This window comes from Eriocheir sinensis, chromosome 15 (assembly GCF_024679095.1).
Source record: "Eriocheir sinensis breed Jianghai 21 chromosome 15, ASM2467909v1, whole genome shotgun sequence".
In the NCBI taxonomy this organism is placed as follows: domain Eukaryota; kingdom Metazoa; phylum Arthropoda; class Malacostraca; order Decapoda; family Varunidae; genus Eriocheir; species Eriocheir sinensis.
This window is the reverse complement of record NC_066523.1, coordinates 7,313,539-7,334,416: the sequence shown is the minus strand read 5'-3', so window position 1 is coordinate 7,334,416 and position 20,878 is coordinate 7,313,539. Positions and strand designations below refer to the sequence as shown.

At 39.5% G+C, this 20,878-nt stretch overlaps 2 protein-coding genes across 5 annotated transcripts in view; one reads left to right on the top strand and one right to left on the bottom strand.

The window, feature by feature from the left end:
* Positions 1-114: 114 nt before the first annotated feature.
* LOC126998872 (coiled-coil domain-containing protein 25-like) lies at positions 115-6,563 on the bottom strand. Its single transcript, XM_050861065.1, has 7 exons — positions 6,375-6,563; positions 3,773-3,820; positions 3,405-3,496; positions 3,070-3,144; positions 2,680-2,784; positions 1,486-1,688; positions 115-1,347 (listed from the first exon to the last, which is right to left on the bottom strand). The coding sequence occupies exons 1-7, from the start codon at positions 6,397-6,399 to the stop codon at positions 1,266-1,268; spliced, it is 630 nt and encodes a 209-aa protein (XP_050717022.1). The 5' UTR covers positions 6,400-6,563; the 3' UTR covers positions 115-1,265.
* A 3,739-nt stretch (positions 6,564-10,302) lies between these two features.
* LOC126998868 (E3 ubiquitin-protein ligase Su(dx)-like) overlaps positions 10,303-20,878 on the top strand; it is a 33,042-nt gene continuing 22,466 nt past the window's right edge. Inside the window, exons 1-7 of one of the 4 annotated variants that reach the window (XM_050861050.1) lie at positions 10,303-10,465; positions 12,885-12,960; positions 13,558-13,702; positions 14,543-14,721; positions 15,095-15,193; positions 16,853-16,990; positions 20,035-20,241. In XM_050861050.1, coding sequence (XP_050717007.1) covers positions 12,912-12,960; positions 13,558-13,702; positions 14,543-14,721; positions 15,095-15,193; positions 16,853-16,990; positions 20,035-20,241 — 817 coding nt within the window. In that variant the 5' untranslated portion in view covers positions 10,303-10,465; positions 12,885-12,911. Of the gene's footprint in view, positions 10,466-11,713; positions 11,766-12,884; positions 12,961-13,557; positions 13,703-14,542; positions 14,722-15,094; positions 15,194-16,852; positions 16,991-20,034; positions 20,671-20,878 lie in introns of those variants that run through there. The other 3 variants (XM_050861047.1, XM_050861048.1, XM_050861049.1) reach the window with 3 other exon arrangements.

The following is a 20,878-nucleotide window of genomic DNA, read 5'->3' as shown; positions in this document are numbered from 1 at the left end:
TATATATATATATATATATATATATATATATATATATATATAAAGAGAAACCTAAAGAATGGTGTACAGTGGATTTCAGCCAGGCTTTTTTTTTTTTTTTTTTTTTTCTCTCTCTCTCCACTGCAGCCACCAGGGAAAGCAGATCTCATGCCATTTCTGTGCTTATTCTTCATCTATTTTATTACATAAACACCACATATGTAAAGACAAAGACTGTGGATTTTTAGGTGGATGAATTTCCACTATAGCCTTTATCAGGGAAAGCAGATCTTGCAATTTTTCTGTTTAATGATACTCAACAGGTTTTATAAAGTAATATCACATGCGTCAAGAATGGAGCACAATGGATCTCTAAGTATAAGCATGCCAGGTGGAGGGGGGAGTTATACCACTGAAGAGTTCCTACAGTAGGAGTGCACATTAACCGGAAGGATAGGGCAACAGTAACTTTATTAGATGGTTCGCAGCTCAAAAGAGGATAATAAGTAATTTGTATTACCCCAAACATCACTTTATCCTTCCACTAGTGCAGCCTTTTGAAAGTTGTGCACACATGAACAGTCTCTGCCTCTTTCTACCCCAGCAACTTCTTACACTGATAAATGATCAGCTGCTCCCATGCTGATGCTAATATTGTCTATAGAACTATGAAATTCCATTTACTCAAAGCTGAGTGAAAGGGTTGGCAATAAAGGTACTTTGACAAAATTCCTGTGTCTTGTGTCTACTGACCCTTGAATCTTGCTATAGTATGTGTTGCTAGCCACAAAATGTGCCTAGTAAATCATAAAAAACGTCTTTTATACCTTCTTAATTAACTTGCAATACAAACAGCTTCAAAGAAATATATTAAAGCTATTGAGTATAATTTTGAGTTAAAATAAGACATTATTATTGCATCAGAACTAGGCAGTTTAAAAAAACATGAAAACCCAGTGTCACTGAAACCATTAAAATGCATGATATCTGAAGGAGACAGCTCACCTAATTATGGTGTTCATAATACAAAAATAATGATTAAAATTAATGCTGTCACTGACATTAAATACTTGAGGAATGAGTGAGGTAATATGATATCACCTGCTGGCCACCTTGAGTAGTGCATCACTTCTGCCTGTCTTCACCACAGTCACAACCACAGGAGATATTTCATCACCCCTTTGGTGAAATAACCTCGTCACTATGCATTCTTCAGATCTGCCATGCAACTGTCCATGGCCTCCCCTAATACACCCCAGCAGCTCAAGACTCTGCTCACTAAAGTATCACATAAAGTCATCAGAATCCTCATCAGCTGCATCTTTATTTGTCTTCATTGTGGCAGTTGAAAACAGTGATGTGTAGTTTCTGGAGGACAAAAAAGTATTGCATATCAGCAATCATATTCTCATCACTTTAAATTTAAGATCATAACCAGTAGTGCATAAGTAATAGTATTCTAATTTGATTAAAGAGAAATCACAAACATATTCAATGATGACGTACTTGAGCTCCAGTTCCTTTTTTCTTTTTTCCAACTCCTCCTTTTCTTTCTGCTGTTTATCCTTTAGTTCCTTTTTGGCCTCGTTACGTTCTAACTTGTCTCGGTCTTCCCTTTCCTGCCTCAGATTGGGGTGGCCCTCCACTTTGGTCTTGTTTAGTCGGTTCACGACCTCATTGCTACGTTTCTCAAGACGTATTTTGCGTACCTGGAGTATGATGATTTATATGCTTTATATCAGTTAGATCCCTTTAAAAAAGCTGTCATGAATTTAGATGCATTTACAAAGTTCCATTTGAAGCATAAAACTTTATAAACAGGATAAACATACATCCCTGGAACACCTGAAAAAATAAGAAAAAAAATCACCTTGCATTTGTGTGGAGTGAAGGCAGACCAAGGGCTGAACAAGAAAAATAACTACATGCTGCTTTCACAAAGACAGAGGGAGTTGCTAACATCTGACTTTTTAACCGATAAAGGAGCTACAGGGCTGTAGAGTCTGTAACATACTGCTGTTGTGAAGGTGTCAGTATGAGATTTCCAAGATATTTGGGATTTTCTATTCAAATGCTAGAATTTGCAGTAAACCAAATCTCCCTCAAAATAAGTGCCCTCAAATATGCTCCTACAGAAACTTATAGAGGCAGCCAATAACTTTATCATTGTAGTTCCAAAGGTGTCATGATATAATACGATGATCATGAAAGGAAACAGGTAACTACAAATTGCCTGACTAATTTAACTTTCTTTTGTGTGGTGGTAATTCCAATCTGAGCCTGGAGACCCATATTCAGTTCTAATTGTTTCCCTCCTAAAAATGTTGGAGTAAGGTAGAAAACTGGAAGAAAGTAAGTTCCAAAGCTAACAAGAAATGAATGAAGGCATTAAGTAAAGTTTGAACCTCGCACTAGTAAGATAGATTGTATATATAAGGATATTAGTGAGATTAGGAGAGGAGATATCCATTTGAACAATTCAGAAAAGCAGTTATATGTCAAGCAAACAGCAGTTAACGATTGCAAAAAGTGTAACATTTAGTGGCACCCTGTGAAAGGCAGGAAACACTGAAATGGTTGTATACTTGGCTTTTCTCAGGACTAACTTTAATCTGAATTCACATACTGAGTTCAAATTTGGTCATTACAGTTTATAAACAATAGCCATGCAATGTTTAGATTTTAAAGAATGATGCTCACCTCTTTTTCACTGTGAAAGCCAACCTGCCCCACATCCATCCCTGGAGTTTTACGCAGGTTGGACCAAAGAGTGTACACCACATCCACGTTGTTCATCTTGTTACCCTGTGCATATATAAGACTTTCAGGATACTCCCAATTAACCTTGGAATTCTATAGTGGGTGTATGTTATCAATCCTTATACTGTATCTATAATAAAATAAAATTTTCTCTGAAGGATGTTGTCCAGAAGCATTCAGAATGTTCAAAAGCAATGGAATGTAAAAAAAATTATTTGCAGTAAATATTAATATAAAGCAAGTTCAGTAAGAAACAACCCTCTTAAAGTAAGTGACTAACAGCAACATCAAATATAAAACAAACATTAAAACAACAGAATGCATAAGCACCTGGATGCTGTTTGCCTTGCAGAGCTGAGCAGCATCCTCAATAACTGTCATGGGAATGTCATCGATGGTCTGTCCCTGCAGGAGAAACAAACAGAACTGACGACCAATGCCTCATAAAAGCTGCTCTGCTATAAGATGAGGGAGAAAAGTTAAACATGTATGTGTTTATCCTCTAAAATCCTAGTTTTTTTTCTATTATTACTAATAAGGTTAATTTTGTGCTGCACTATTATAGAGCATAACTAAAACAGCCGTTTTGATATATTGTGCTGCAGACAAGTCTACTCCATATATTAGAAATCAGTCAGGAAAAGGGGATTGCTGTGCCAACTTACTTGATTAAGTCTGAGGTAGACGTGGGCTGAGGAAACCTTATCCACATGGAACCACACGTCTTCCTCCCAGCCCCATTTGATTAGGTCTTCATCTGCAGAAAATATCAATTTTACCTTTCCACATTTTTATCTTGATCCCTATCTCAACTTTGTCTTATAAAAATGTATTTAAGCTACCTTTGTGTAAAAAGAATAGCAAATTCAGCAACATAAATTCTAACGCTGAATCACCTTGGTGACAAGAAGGTATTGTAAGAGCAGTGTCCTCTGCTATCAATCCAAGGTATTAATAATAATGATGCTAATATAAAATACACATAGCTGACCATAATTTAAAATCAAAAGTTATAACTAAATTAGCAACTTACTTTCATACTTGTCATTTCCCATGAAGAGGGTGACTGGAGGATCCACCACTAGAAGAAATGCATTTAAGATTTATAAGCATTGACTTTAAAAATCATGTATGAAGAACATAATGACTCATAGAGAATGCTTCATTATTATAAATAAATACACTATTATTCTGGCACCTGTGGGCCCAAGTGACAGCTTGAGAGAATTAAAATAAATTTTGAGGTACAATTTGTAAACAATGGACAGTGAAAAGTGGTTTGTTTCCGACCAGGAGTTGATTCAAACTGAAAGTTATCAGGTGAGAAGGGGAGAACAAACAAAGGAGTGAACATCAAGGGTTTGGTTAAAACAGGTCAGGTTAGATTTGATTAGAATAGGTTGGGCTGAGTTCGGGTAGTTAAGCACATTGTATTTTGGCACTAGGGGGCTGAGATTAGGTTAGATCAGATTAGGTTAGATTCAGGGGTGGGCACCGCTAACCGAAAAGTTAGCTTCGCTAACTGGTAATCCACTAACTAATAGGTTAGCTTTGCTTACGCTAAACCGCTAAACTAATAAAGAAATTAGTGGTAGCTAACGCTAACCGCTAACTTTTTTAAATGGACTTAGCCTCGGTTTAGTATTTTAGCTCTAAAACCCTTAAAAACAGACCTAGTGACCTGAAAAGAGCTTTCCAGAAAGGTATAGCATGCCAAAATCAGATGATGATAAAGGTGTACACATATAAACAAATTAAATTAACATACACTTTATTTATGCCTTATATATGAACTTGCAATAGCAGTGCAGAAAGACAACAACAAACCTGTATGAATTTTTTAGTGGACTTAAAGTTAGCGGAGGAGGAACTACATTTAGCGGAAGCTAACTGGTCCGCTAGCTGTTTCTAACATTAGCAAAAACGCTAATCAGCTAATGAAAAAGTTAGTTTCGCTAATTAGCGGTTAGCGGAACCATGCCCACCACTGGTTAGATTTAATTTGGATAAATTTGTTAGGCTTATTTGTGATAAATGCATGATTGGCTTCAAGCTGCACCACTGTTGTAACTGGCAGTGGAGTAGGCTACACTAATTTACATATTCCCCAAATAGATTACTATCCCTAGGTAGATTACATTAGGCAGGACAGGCTTATGGTAAAATTCCAGAAGTATGCCTGCCGACCACCAGTGAAAACAACCAACAGCACAGCATGAAGTGTATCTCACATTTATCATAAACAATTAAACAGCAAACCTAGCCAAACTAAATTTAACTTAAACTAAATCTAAGGTAATACTTTATAAGAAGTCCGCCTCCCCCTTCGCCACTCCAGCCCCCCCTACCCCCCAAGACAAGCCTGGGGAACTGGGGTTGGTGGGGGGGGGAAGCCAAAATCACTGAAAAATGGGCTTCCAAAATTTCCCTCGAAAAATCCCTAAAAGAAGGAAAATTCCCTAGTGTCGAAAGTAAGGACAGTCCCAATTTTATAACCTAACAGCCCCCCTCGCCCCCTGCTAACCCCCCTTGGACCCCCCCACATATATGATGCACCGGAAAATCATGGGTTTTTTCTTCGGTGGGGAGCATATTTAAATTACTCCAACCGAACTTTACTACCCTCCTAACCAAGGGGGCTACGCCCCCCCTGGACCCCCCCACTTCCAAAATTTCTTTTGAGACTAGGGAATTTTCCTACATTTTTGGAAGCCCATTTTTCAGTGATTTTGGCTTCCCCCCCAAAACCCGGTTCCCCACAGTTCCCCAGGTTTGTCTTGGGGGGTAGGGGGGGCTGGAGTGGCGAAGGGGGAGGCGGACTTCTTATAAAGTATTACCAAATCTAATCTAACCATACCAGACCTGTGCTCTGCTGCTAATATGCCATAAACAGTATGATGTATCCCCCAAGACCATATTTTAATGATTTAATATCTCACGAACGAGTGATATGCAATACAAAGCAATACAGCAGTGTGCTGTATGTGCAAGTACTACTTCATATAGCACAAAAGTGTCATTTGCCTTGAGACGGGTGCGATTCTAAAAATGTACTCGACTAGTCTTTCATGCCAAAGGAAATCAATGCCTGGATAATCACTACTTCCCCAAACCCCTGCTAGACATATGGAACACGTCCTCTAAGGGTTCAACCACACGCAAAATATAAAACTGGCATGGCATTAGGGGAATAAATAGAAGTCAAACATGAGACTCGAGCTGTCAATGTGGAAGTACTCTGCCCCCCACCCTATCCCACACACCCACAAGCACACCTCTTTTAATGGCATACAGTCTTTAAATAGCATATAATATATCTCTAAATAGCATACAGTAAGAAATCAAGTCAAACATGAGACTCGACCTGTCAATGGGGAAGTGCTACCCTCCACCCCACAAGCACACCTCTTCAAATAGCGTAATCTTTAAATGGCATACAATACATCTCTAAATAGCATACAGTAAATAGGCATACACGTGGCTGGTCCTGTCAACGTGGAAGTGATGGGCCTACACACACACGCACACACACACACACACACACACACCAGCCCAATAGTATACACAAAGACACCTAAACCACACAAATCCACAAGCTTTCCTGTCCTTAAAGTTATCAGTTAGTAATGCTTTACCCCTGCTGGTGAAGTAGAAGACCATGGCTGTTGTTGTGGGCCACGGATGAACTTGAACTTGATAAACAGCTGACCAGGGAGTGACTTCGGCCGCACTTCACTTTTCGATTCCTTCCTCCACCACCGGCTTCATTTTGGCCTTGATCTTGATGCTAGGGCGTTGAATGGGTTGCTCCTGTAGGAAAAATAGTGGTTACTTGATGGCTTATTGTTGCAAAAGTACACAACAAAGGAGAAGGGAGGAACATATGCTATATATATCCCGACCCCCAGGCAATGCATAATGTGATTTGCAATAGTACAAGAAAGAAACGTGTGTACAGTATCCAAATCATTATAAAGCAAATAAAACTACTTGAGGGTGGAGGGTTGGTGTCCCCCCCCCCTGACGGACCCCCCCCCCCCACAGCCATGAAAATTAGGTGCCCCCCCCCCCCCACACACACACACTGGCTAATTCCTAATGACCACCATTGTTCTTGGAATATGCCCTAGTGATCTTCTATGTTGCGTCAGAATACCCCCTCCCCCCCTCCGTTTGCAGCTGTGACCCCCCAGGTGCCCTTCCCCCACCCTCGCTGGTAGACACAGGTACGCCGGCCACTGTCAGAAAATCATCCTGACCAGACCATTCTTTTATTCTGCTTCTTCCCTGTTTCAATCTCCGGGGTGTAGTGGTTATAGCGTGTCTAGCTATACGTAATGCGGTAACCCGGATATCCCACTTGCCCTGTGTCCTGGGGTAATGGGTTTGTAAGCGCCCAAACCAATTCATATTCTCCATCATGATCCGTTATTTCTATTCGATACCAGATAGGCCTACTAATAAAGAGATTTACTGTGTAGTTTCCTAAAATTCCCTCCTTTTTATATCAACGCGAAACTAGAGCTTCAAGGAATTTTCATCGTATTTTGTGTTTGGTTGGGGAGCTTACAAACGTGGTTTACTGGACTGTGAAACTGGACCTATATGTGACGGGGATGAGCACCGAGGCCACGTGCAACTTTAGCGAATATGCAACTAACTTTACCTTTTTTTTTTTTTTACATTTTTCAACCAACATTCACATCACATCCTGTCTCAATCGCATTACCTACATCTTCCGCAACAATCTTTCGACCGTTTTGCATCCTCTTCACGTGCGTGTGTTTCACTAAAAAAGCGCTCCATCCCATGTCCCCAGATCTTCAATCACTTTAAACCTTGGTGAATTTAAAATGTCATCCTAGCTATACTATTCTACCACACTTCCAATTTCTCTATTTCACTCACATTCCATGCAACCACGTAGACATAGTACGCGAAACAACCGCACTTTTCCATATTTTTCTCGCGGCACAGATAGGAAGGCTACCTTTAATTATTTGCTCCCTCCCATCCTGCTGGTTCATCGCACTAATCTTTTCATTATTTGTGTTTGCACATCCATACGGGCTCACCCACATCCCTAGGTACTATTCTTTATGTTCTCGCTCTTCTTGTAATTCATCCAGTCCCAGGAATTAAATACTTCTTAAATTTCCATACTCCTTATAGCCTTGCGAAGTACAGAAATTAGTTACGTATATAGTAGATATTCTTTTACTACGCTCCTTGAAGACAGAACAAATAGCTGAAAGAATTTAATACCCTGGGATTTCAATTTAACTCACAATTTCGTCTTTAATTATGCTCTAAAGTAGCTTACCTACAATTGAAGTTAGACTAATGGGCCTGTAATTACCTGGTAAATTTTTTTGTCTTCTTTCTTAAAAATCGGTGTCACGTTAGTCTTTTTCCAATCCGAAGGGACGATTCCTTGTCGCAAGGAAGAGAGAGAGAGAGAGAGAGAGAGAGAGAGAGAGAGAGAGAGAGAGAGAGAGAGAGAGAGACGGTATTATTTAAAACATTAGGTATTTTACTCTTGATATAACACTTAAATCGTTTTAAATATGTACAGTATATTCAATTTTGATTTAAATCATGATTTTTTTTACTCTGATTTCAATTGATTTAAATCAAACCAACCCTGAATAACTGTTTACCTTCGTGATGGTATGAATAGGGCAAGTATATAGGCTACATTGAATTCAAGGTACAGATCGCAACATGGGTATAGCTGAACCCCCTCGATCCCGATCAAGGTTAATTCGGTTTGACGTACGTGGCAAAGATGCGGTGAACTGTGAATGAAAGATATTCCTAATCTACCCTCAATACATTACGTTCACTCTCAAATTAACTCAACCTTAACTTTAACCCCCATTAATTTTAAATAGCTGCACACTTTTTACTTGCACTTAAAGCCAATTACTATTATATAGTAACTAACGCGTATTCTGTTTTGCGTCATCATCGCCGTCATGTACGTTACACCATGCACCACCTGATAGTGTCCTAATCTGCCTTCTTCAGCTTATAATGCTTTCAATATTACCAAACAAAACCTGCCACCACACACCTTAATTAAAAATTCAATTCTCTCTCTCTCTCTCTCTCTCTCTCTCTCTCTCTCTCTCTCTCTCTCTCTCTCTCTCTCTCTCTCTCTCTCTCTCAATCAACCATTTGAACATTTTATTGCTGAGGTATGCGGGAAGAAGAAATGTTTTACTGTTAGCTAATATAGTCTACCCAAATCTCAATGTGACGGAGATGAGCGCCGAGGCCACGCGCATGCAGTTTAAGCGTAAACCTCTTATAATGAACCCAAAGACCTCATAACTTTGCAGGGTATGAAATTCGGGAGGCAGTACGTGAGGTGACTTTGTGTTATGTATTGATTGTCATTAATTTTAAATGGTAGCTATATAATTATCTGGCCTACAGCATTAATGTATGGCCGCGGACTGTTCATGACCTCTCATCTAATCATTTACAGTAGAAAATGAAATGATTCCTCAGCAATCAGATCAATACCTCCTCTCCAAGTGTCCATGGTTGCTTAATGAGTGCACTAGCTGATAGGCGAGCGATTAGACAAGTGCTTCCTAGTACGCAGCACATAATTGATTATATAGTCAGTTTTACCCGGATATTAGGTTAAGTTACCATCACCTAGAGATCGGTTAGTGCACATAAACCCAACTTACAGAATATGAGGGTTTATAAGGTCAGTTGCGGCTTCAAACTCGAGTATTTCATCCCATAGAGAGAACCCATATATAGGTTAGGCAACATATAGTTTTACCCGGATATTAGCTAAAGTTACCATCAGCTAGAGAACAGGTTGTAAATATAGACCCAACTTAGAGGATATGAGGCTCTATAGGTCATTTTCGGCTTTAAACTCGAGTATTTCATCCCATACATAGAGGGTAAAATTTTTGAGTGAGGAGACGGCGCAAGGTGATTGGTGGAGGCGGAGCGTGACGTCACTCCATGGGACCTGTGCAGGGGCGTATAGACGACGGGACCCGCGGGGGGCGAGTGTTCGAACCCACTAGTCGGGGGCCACAGGGCAGCTGCCACAGTGCCAAGACGAACTCATTATTAACACTGGAAAAATAGTAGAAATAGCAAGTGAAAAGAAAGTTTATTGGGAGACTATGGCAGTGGAGGAATAGCAAAATAGTCTAAACAGAACAATCACTAAATATAACAAATCAAAATAGAAGTGCATGGCTATATTGAAACCATATATGTATTGAACCACTCAGTCTACGAAAACTAACACAAATGGGGAAAGCTTGTGTAGAAATACGTATGAAATAAAAGCAGACCATGATATTCAGGAGAAAATGACAAGATAAGAAGAGAAGGAAAAAAGGTATATTGGATCGAAGCACTGAATCAATGTCTGTCCTGCCCGCGAATAAGATAAAAACAACCAAAAGAAAGCAGGAAGAGGAGAACAACACCTGAAGAAGAGGAGGAAAAGGTTATATTGGAAGCACTGAACCCCTCTGCCCTGCCCGCCACGCTGCCGATGCTCAACTGTCCGTCCTCTCCCTCCTCCCCCTCGGCGTCTATAGTATTTTCGATCCTATGATAGTGAGTCCTCTGTGTTGTCATTCCTCCTCGGGCTTCCTAAATTCTCCTCACCCTGACCCTTTTATGAGTGGCGGAGCAGAGACGTGGACTGAGGATGATGGACTGACCGCACACTATTATGGTAAGGTCCCTGCTCCCTCTTACGCCCTCCACTGCAATAATAATAACAAACAATTGAGTGCCACCTTATGTATGACACATACACAACAATGACACCCCCTTTTTTTTTCTTTCGTGAGTTAGAATAATTAGGTGGTTACTCTAGACAGTATCAGCAGCATGGTAGGGACAGAGAGGAAGGGAGAGGGTCTTTGGGATGCTAACTTGCTATTCCACGTAATTGTTCAGTCAGTAGAGGTACTAGTGTCGGTCTCTGTTCTTTCGTCTTTTTTGTGTTTTTGTGATGTCTTAAGGGTAATGGCTTAGTTAAAGGTCACGGTGGCTCTAAGGTTCTCCTCTGCCACAAGATTTTAACCAGCAAAGAAGAGCTTACATCTAACCCCCATCTTTGTCTAATGTGTGTGTGTTCCTAATTTATTTTACTTGTCATCATTATTTTATTCCCACTACTGACTGTGTAGCTGTTAGTATTTGCTTTATTGGTTCTACTTATTACACTCTTTGATAATAATGACATTTAGTAAAGTAACTCAAGCATGCAGTTGTCATTGATCTCAGCTTCATTACATAACAAATCACAGGAGTTGGCAGTGTATACATGTAAGGGACTTAGCATTGTGAGTAGAGAGTGGGTGTGTATGGTTGTTGTGTGGTTAAATGGTGTAGCATTGGACAAGGGATTACCTATGTGTGTTTGAGGTTAATTTCTCATCTTATTAAATATAGTGTAGATTGAGTTTAATATATATTGTACAATGTCATTCAACCAGTATAGTATTATTATTATTATTATTATTATTTTTTTTTGAGGGGATGATATAGCAGACCTGAGATATCTTATTTCACCCTCTGGCATTTTGGATTCTGAATAGGCCTCTTCTACAGCAGAATCTATTCATGAACTAACATAAACCCACCTCAAGCTAACTAATATTTACATCTTGCCACAAAAATTACAACCAGTCACCATTGACGATTGTAATCTATCGCTGCCTAAACAGTAAGTTAGTGATATATGTTTTCTGGTGATATCAACTCTCCATGTGACACACCATCAAATTTTATGGAGAAATTAATAGTTTGTGTGTCTAAAATATACTTCAGGTCCTCTATATAAAAAAGTCTCCTATTTTTTAGATGTAATGGTATTAACTTTAGGTCAATTAGTCACTGATATGGTTTATCTCTGCTTATCACATGTTTGCTCTTGCATTCTGTTTTTCTCTAATATTCTAGTGTCATTCTACCCGAATTCCTTCTCTCTAAGCATTGATATACTATACTTACACCACACATCTCAGGTATATATATCATTTTACCAGCTTTCAGTTAGTATTATCATTCATTACATCATTATGCACATTCCTCTTTTCAATCCTTTGTAAGGGTAACTGGAGGACTTTCCATTTATTTTTTTTATTTTTGCTCCCTAATCTATGGTTTGCTTTTCAACTAATCAAGTTTTACCTTTTTAAGCTTTTCCAATTTTACAAATATCCATTTTCTTGACTGTACACTCTTCGAAAGTAAATCTTCAGAATTACACCCAATATAAGATGGTGAACCAGGCCACTACCAAATCTGTGCGCTGACACCCCAGTTCCATAAATACTTTCATTGTTTCCACCATACATTCTGCTGACACCACATCATATCTCAAAACTCATCTTTACTGCCTTTATCCTGGATCTCTGTGACTTTCATTCGAATTGCATTCTATGTCCACATCTCACCTGCATTTGCCTGTTGAATCTACTATGCTATCACATAATGTCTTCAACTACACACTGGCAGTCTTTTCTTACTTCATTCTTCCTAAGGATTTCAATGCCTTTTTCCTTTGTGAAATCCTCTCTCCTTCCTTGTTTTCATGCTTACACAATACCAATCCTAGATACTTGAATTCTTCCACCTCTTCCATTTTCGGCTCATTCTTCTTGATCACACGGATTTTTACACTCTTTTTACTCCATAACTAAGGGTTTATAAAATCATTTACTTTTCTTTTTCTCACGAAGACTTTTCTTACTCTTGCTTACAATCACTTTAGCTTTCATCTCATACATGCTTTGTTCAACTCATACCAGCTTGTGTTAAGGTGAATGGAGAAGTGACCGAAAGTTAGTTACCGGTATGTCACCAGGCCTGTTAACTTTGTTCATGGGTGAAGTTATAATGAAAATCAAGGCAACGGTTGAAAATGCTGAGGTTGAATTGTGTTCAGATGGTGATGAAGGTGGATACACCACTATTTGCAGAGGAGAGTAGTGATTGCTGAGAACAAAAAAAATAATTTCATTCACATTACACAAAAGACCATCATTTATGCTTTATCACCTCACTTGCTTATGATTATTTGTGATAAATAGTCTTTGTAAAGATTCTCCAGTCATGGCATTAATTGTGTGGATTCTTTGCAGAATATGATGGTTGGCTGAAAAAAAAGAATGTCTGAAGCCGTCAATGCCAGCCACCTGCACCAGCTGAGTGTGACAGGTAGGTGGATGAGTAGTACTAGTACATCTGCATAACTAGATCTGGATCTGGATCTGGATCTGGATATCAGTGGTGTCCTGGTGCTCATTCAAAGAAATTTGCACCTAGAATTCTAGTTGATACATAAATCATGGAGTACCTGAGATGCTATATGGGCAGGGTATGTTTCCCAGTTTTCATGTGTTATTTCACTTAGCACTCGTATAATAGATAAAACTACTGTCAGCCCCTAATTTACATGTGGGATACATGACAAATACTTATATATTGCACTACCTCCGTTAAAAATGACCCAGGACTCCCATTTATAGCTATAAAGGAATTAAAAATGCTGAACTGATGAATGTACTGTACAGAAAAAAACAGTTTCTTGGGCATGACAATTATTTACCAAAGGAATAACTAATGTGTGTTTTGACAGCATTTGATTTTCATACTTTGGCTTAACTTTTTTGTCCTCCTTAAATTTAAAAGATTTTGGAAAGTCCTTAAACTGAAATGGGCTTTGCACAAATTAGTGAGCATGCCCTGTGTGTTTGCTTTTGTGTTGTCAAAAGTATGTGATCAAGGAACCTAATGAAATGTGAATGCTTCCAGCTGTTAGTGGGGAGTTGTCAGGTATCAGCAGCATCTTCAACAAGCCGTCAGCCTATGTGGAGCTGCTGGTGGATGGTGTGCAGCAGAAAAGGACACAGACTGTCAAACACAATGCTCACCCCAAATGGCAGGAGACTTTCACAGTGTAAGTAACAGCCTCTCACTTGCATCCTTTTCCTGGGCCTAGAATATAATGCCCATGCTCTGTAAAAGTACCCATCAAAAAGGCATGGTACATAAGTTATAGTATGTGTGTGTGTGTGTGTGGGTGTGGGTGTGGGTGTGTGTGTGTGGTTGTGTATACTTAGTACCTAGTTGTATTTGTCAAATTATGATATACAGGAAATGAGGTACGCTCGTTGGGTTCCATCTCTAAGTTTCAGACAGTCAAATTTGTCTGAACTCATTCAAATTTTTGGACTGGATGATCTCATTGCTTAGGCTGTTCCACAGTTCAGTTATCTTCATGGAAACTTGTGTATCCTTCAAACACCTTGTCTTTTTCAGTTTCTTCCCTTGTCCCCTTATCCCACACACACATCTCTATTATAGTCTGTCCAAATTAACTTGGCCAATTTGCACCGAGAAGCCCCTCCCCCATACTGGCTGAGCTCTGCCCCCCTTTCACCTGATTGGCTGTTCATGACGTCATGTATTGTTTCAGACATGTACCAAATATATATCATTGAGATAATCTAGCTAGTTTCATGATTAAAAAATATTCGTAATTTTATTGAATGACGGCACTCTAACAATCAGTGACATCACCTTAGAAACAAAGTACAATAATAATACAACCAGTTTTCAAGGGAGAACAGGCCCTTCAAAACAAGCAATGTAGCATTGAAGGCAATAGTAGGCTATCTATAAAGTAGGAATCATTGTATTAAGGAGTAAGTGTTGTATTTGTGGCTTGGAGAGATGGGTGGTGCGTCGTCTGCTGCGCTCTCCGTGGAGCAAGGTAGTAATGTGTTGCTCCCAACAGACTGGTGACCAAGGACTCGGTGTTGGTGTTCCGGGTGAGTGATCACCACACGCTGGTGCGGGACTCCCTCATCGGTGAAGCCACATTAAATCTTGCTGATGTGGTGTCCCGTGGTGATGGCATATCCTCCTCCAACCACACACTCAGCCTCACCTCACCTAACAGTCTGCCCTCAGTTGGTAGGTAGCCTGCTACTTTTGAGTATTAACTTATTCTGATAATAGAATTTTTCACTTGTAAGGGATTCTTATACTTTCAGTTACTGTCTAATTAGTTACATTCTAACTATAATTGTTTTAGTAAATTGTGTGTTCTATTTGTTATTCAGAAATTTCAACCACAAATACTTTCTCATCATTCTCATCAAGGGGACAAAATGTACATGTTGACTTAATGCTGCTGCTAAAATAAAAGGAAAAAAATGTGGTTACTTTCCTCAAACTGCACACTTACGGTCTGAATACAAATATCCAGTGTCTGTTTTGTCAGTAATCATGGGAGGTAAAATGTTTGTATCTATTGAAGTTTTCTAATGATTTGTGTATATTTCAGTCTCCCCAACCCCCACCATCACTATAACTCTGGATGGACTGAAGCACTTGACTGTTAATGGTGCTCGACAAAGGGATACCAATTATAGTCTTCCTACAGGTAGTGTATAAAAATATATTTGTGTCTGTGTGCCTTTTCAGTTCGTGTGATAAGAGAGTAGCTGAATGCAAGATTTAGTTTTTTTTCTTGGCAAAGGAGGGACTTTACTGGTTAAGCAGAACATATTTGATTTTTGTTAGATGCATACATTAATGCCACCACCTCTGCATTTTCTCATGCTGTCAGTGCTGTGGTATTCCTGGTTTTTATTTGTGTAATCCTTTCATTATGATTATTTGGTCTTTTATGCTAAGCAGTGTCTGCCTTTCTGGCTTTTTCCAGCTTTCTTAGTTTTTTTCCTTTTGTCTGCTTGAGGGATATTGTTTCTGCAATATTTCTGTCACTTGATCTATTACTTTATTTATCCTAATTCTTGTAGTGTCTAATGTCTTTAATTCCACACTTCATGCACTTCAGAAACATAACCTTTCATTTTGTGAGTCAAGTTCTTGGCTAACTAGGGGATGTATTCTCTAAGATTACACCTTACTAGTTACTGCTCTGTAGGAAATTTGATTGCTCTCATACTACCCTGGTGTGATATATTCCTTGGGCTAAATACCAGTCATATCAGATTAGTGATTTCTTTTCCTGATTTTTTATTAGGGTCAGCATCACCTCTTTCATATGCATCATTTGGCCCGGTGTTGTCATTATTGTTATACAAGCATTAGATAGAGAAGTCTGGTTGTTTGAAAATAAAGCTTTCAGTTGTATAGATTATTGATGGCAAATTCCCATATTGTAGAGCATCAGACATGCACCAGCTGCTTATTTTGTGAATAAGAGCTTATTCCAAAGGCCTCATTGATGAACCATTGAAGGGCTGGCTTTTACTGTACTGTAAATTTGATTGTGTAGCATCATTGGTGTCACTTTAACCAACAAGAGGGTCCTGTGGAGTAACGGTTCTGCAACAGGACTCAGAAGGACATTTGCTTGCATGGCAGCAAAATTTTTAAGATAACCTCAATAAAATTTTCTGTAATGTAATTGGTGCACCCCTGAAAACAAAAAGTCATTCAGTCATGGGATTTTAGTACCAGCTTTGTATGTCACTGAACAGATGGCGAGTCAAATACAATCGTCCATATCATCCACTGTACAAAATACATCAAGAGATTCATAAATTAGGGTTTGAAGAAAAATAATGTTATTGCCTCAGACTGCTGTATTGCATGTGGAAAAAAAACTTAAAAGTTAAACCTTGCGTTGTTTCTGAAGGTTCATATTTGTCATATGATTTGTACTTTTTTCCTAGTGTAGTCATCTGTAGCAAACTATGTGGCTTTTTCTTGTATTAGATTCTACTCATCTAGGCAGCATAAAGGAACAAAGTAAGCCATGCTACTGTAGTGTACTTAGCCATAGAAGTAAGAATGCTGGCAGGGCTAACTTGCATGGCATGGCATTCAGTTAATAGCAGTTCAAACCTTTAAAGAGCTAAGCAAGAGAGTGTATCTTTCCTCTTGTGTGGATTATGTTCATTAATGTATGTGAGAATGAATGGCAACATTTTTAGCCATGACAGTTTTTATTAATTAATCAATTTTCTTGGGCTGAAAGTTTTGAGTGATACAAGCGACAGCTCTAGTGAAGAGCATGCCTCTGTTGATGTGCCATCAAGTTGTGAAGTAAGTGAGGAGTTTTCTGATTTAGATGAGCGTGTTGTGGAGGAAGGCTGGGTACTGCTGGCAGACATGTCTAGTGACCGGCGACGGGACGCTAAACCCTCTTATACTGGGATTTACTCAGGCGTAAACCCAGCCCTTGGCCCATCACCCTGTGCAACATCAGGTGATTCATATGCGTACTTTTTACTGATATGAGGCTTCACACAGTATATGTGGACTATCATTGATGTCCCCTTCTCTTCATAGCAATCTTGAGTTATCCCTTTGCTTGCTACAAGGGGGGATGGGGGCTCTTGCTCTTTCTTGCCTGCATACCCATGGACCAACCAGTGATGGGAGTCCATGAGTGCAGTGGTGAATTGCTACTGTGAGTGCTGTGGTAATTTATGGGACAACTAGTTAACTAATACTAAACAGAATGCAGCTTGAATAAAATAAATATGGGCTCATAACTGCTTCAACGCTTTGTTTGCCAAGCATGGACGATTGGGGGCTATTCAGTGTGCCATTTTTTATTGCCTTTCCTGACTGACTATGTGGAGTACCTGCAGAATCTATTGTGGGTAGTAATACCCTCAAAATAGATATGTTGTGTGGATCCAAGCATCCCTCAAGGTGATCATTGATGTGATAATTTGTGGTTATATGCCTGTGATCTGGGGTATTGCTGACTTAAGCAGTTGTGAATCATAAGCTGTTAGGACTAACCCAGGCATAAGCCCGGTTTAGCTGTTGAACTAGCTGTACTGTCATCATAGTTTCTTGGCTGTCTTAGAAATATACTACTGCTGTCTTGTGGACTCCTGTCATATGTATATCCATGTAGTGGGATACAGTTGTATTGATTATTTTGTCAATGAGCTAGAGAGAGGAAATTATGTCAAATTGAACTCCTGTTGGACCAGAAACAAAGAGACAATTGGAAGCTCATTTATTTTTAGACAAATAATGATTTACATCTGTTAAGGGGGGCGACTACGGGGTATTTTTTGGCGAATATATTTAAAATCGGACGAGTACATGTTTTTCGCTCAGCGTGGCCGGGAAACCCTAAATTACCATGTGGTGAGGTTTGTTTTCATAAAATTAAAACCCCTCCCCCTTAGGGGGGCTTTTGCGTCATAGTCGGACATGCGTGTCATAAGACGCTCATGTCAACATATGCGGTATCATTCGTATATACGTAAAAATTGCATTAGAATATTTTATTTCTTCGTAAATTTTGTCATCTGTCATCCTCTCTTCTTTGCGCGGAGAGGCAGGGGAGGAAGAGAGGTGCCACCGCGGCAGTGCCAAGCGAGACACAGACGGGAAGAGTATGTCTTACTTTTCTCTCCTCCCCAGCCAAAAAAACGTCCTTACAAATGATGTACAAGCGCAAGGCAACCAGAAAATGAGTCACCAATATCAAGAAGGCTTATGGAGCGGCCAAACCTCAGAAAACAAGCAAGAGAGTAGCGTAGAAGCAAGGCACTCCCGCGGCACTCCTGCGTAGCGCGAGTGCCGCGGGCCCAGATGCCTGATCATTCTCCAGTAAGTCAACAAGATATACACAATAATATGTGAAAATTTCATGCCAATCAAATAAATGCAAATGGCAAGACAGGAATGAAATGTAAAAATATCTTTAGGAGCCAATATCTCGAAAATTAATTTTTTAAACTTAAAATAATTTCACAAAATCGGTAAAAAGTCTGATCGACTTTTGTTAGGTATCAGTTGAAACTACAACTAAAGGGCAATTTTTGTTGGAAATAGATTTTCAATAATGTCAAAAGAAAACGGGACACAGGGAGGAGAAAATAATAATTGACAAAAGATTGTAATTTTTTTCTTCAAAGACAAAACAAAAAATCAAAAAGTTACTTCCAACAAAATGTAGATAGGTAAACAAAGTTTCTATGGTATTTTTTTCAAACCGATTAACTAAAAAATAAAGCTTGTAAAACAAAAAAACAAAAAATACGCTTTGTTTGAGCCTCTCCTAAACTTCACCCGAATTTGATGAAATTCACAGAATAACATACCTTTACAGTAACAAACAACATACCATATGCGCAGGAGGACCCCCCCGTAGTCGCCCCTGTTAAGGAAATTTATTGCAGTCATTAGAATGGCCTCAAATGGCAGTATTCATCACTAACTGTGATCCATTTCCCTTAACATGAAGGGGAGTCAGAAAGGCTTCATTGAGAAAAATGAGGAAACTGTACTCACAGAAAGAAAAGTTGACCAGTGAAGTAGTCCACACTGCCCATTTACTCAATCTGCTGCATCATAGCTCTAAGGCTCCAGAGGTCTGCTGTTATGGGTGTGGTCCATTTTCTGGGTAATGATGTTTTTGGTATTTCTTAAAATTTGATTTCCCAGACTGCTGAGTGTGGGAAGTGTACCCATGATGCTGTCAGAAAATATATGCATCAAATCTTGTCAGTGTTCTTTTATGCAGTTTTCTTTAGAAAAATAACCTCACATGTAAAAAAGTTAATTCCATTGGCTTTGAAATGATAGTAGATCAAAGCATCAAGTTTTTGTGTTTTTTCACCATTGTGGCACCTTGACAGTTTTATTACCATTTCATTTTATTTTCTCACTCAATCACTCCTTTTTTCCCTCTTATCATTTCACACACAAAAAATGCAAAATCTACCACCAAGTGTTTGTTTATTGTGAATAATAAAGACTGTGGTACCTTCCCAACATTTAATCTTGTCTCACTTCTTTGTTTCTGCTTTGATTAAATTAACTCCTCATAAATGTATATCAGTTTGGTGCTTTCACTCTACATTTCTATTGTTTTTGACCCTCCACAAGATTTTTATTCCCAGCTACTGCACTAAAGCCTCAGAGAACTCTTGCATTGCATGTCTGCCTTGTTTTACTTTTGCTATGTTAGAAATAAGTAACCAGACCCCTTTCAGGTTTCTTTCTCTTCTATATAATGTCATCTTAGTGTGGACTTTTCTACTTGATTGAAAAAGAGTAGTCGCATACTTAACTATGGGGTTAAAGTCTTGCAGCTATCCTTGGCTATTAAAGTATATTTGTGGGCTGTGCTATAGTAGCCACAATATCTTAGCAAATATATTTGATGGCTATCAGATTTTCTCCTTAAAATTTTTGAATTATCAGTAAAATTAAATATGTTTGTTTTCTTCCAACCTCATTGGGTTGATCATTAGATTATATGATTGTATTTCCTTCCAGTTGTGAATGTAAGTCATGGGAATGCTAGTGGAGTTACTGGAGGCAACACTGTCACTGTACGGGTGGGAGGGAAAACCCCCGCCCCTGTACCCCCTCCACCTCGCCCACCACCACCCGACACAACTGTTGCTGGGGTAGGCGCCCCTCTTCCTGCCATACCTTTGCCTGGCAGCACTGCTGGGGTGACTGCAGCAACAACTACCTCTGGTACGCAGAGTCCCTTGCCCCAACTCCCAACCATTAACAGTGACACCCCTGTAGCTCCTTCTCACCCCAATGTGCGCAGCAGGAAGAACATAGGGAATGGTGCAGCTGTGTTAGTACTGGGAGGAGACAGTCCTACTGAGGGGCCTGGCAGCCAGAATGGAACTCCAAATACCACACCAAATGGACCCAGTGCTATTGGTCGGTCAACCTCGTCCACTCCCACAGCCACCCCAGCTGCTGGCCCACCTACCCTTCAGCCAGGGGCACTCCCAGTACTACCCACTAGCAATGCAGTAGTCAATGGGCAGTTACCCACCAGTGCTGTATCCTCAGCCTCTTCCTCTCCAGTAGCTAAATCCACAGCACCAGCTGTTATTCCCCGAGCTGCCACGCGCCACCATCGCACCCACAAGAACAAGCGCAATTCAGGTAAGTAATTTGGCCCTGTGTCTGATATAAGGCTCATTTAAACTTACAACAGAAGGTGAAAAAGCTCTACATGGTTCAATTGTTTGCGGTTAGAAGATAGTTTCAGAGTTTTGTAATGACTTAATAATGAGACATGGGCGTGATTATCAAAGCTATGAGATGTACCTGGATGAGTGTAAAAAATGTAAAAACAAGCGTGTGAGGTAGA

What these genes read in the sequence shown, in the direction of transcription:
- LOC126998872 (XM_050861065.1), bottom strand. Translation starts at nt 6,399, where the DNA reads ATGGTCTTCTACTTCACCAGCAGGG. An exon ending in CTTCTACTTCACCAGCAGGG is followed by an intron (nt 3,821 to 6,374) that starts GTAAAGCATTAC and finishes CATTTCTTCTAG; the next exon opens with TGGTGGATCCTCCAGTCACC. An exon ending in GCAAGGCAAACAGCATCCAG is followed by an intron (nt 2,785 to 3,069) that starts GTGCTTATGCAT and finishes ATATATGCACAG; the next exon opens with GGTAACAAGATGAACAACGT.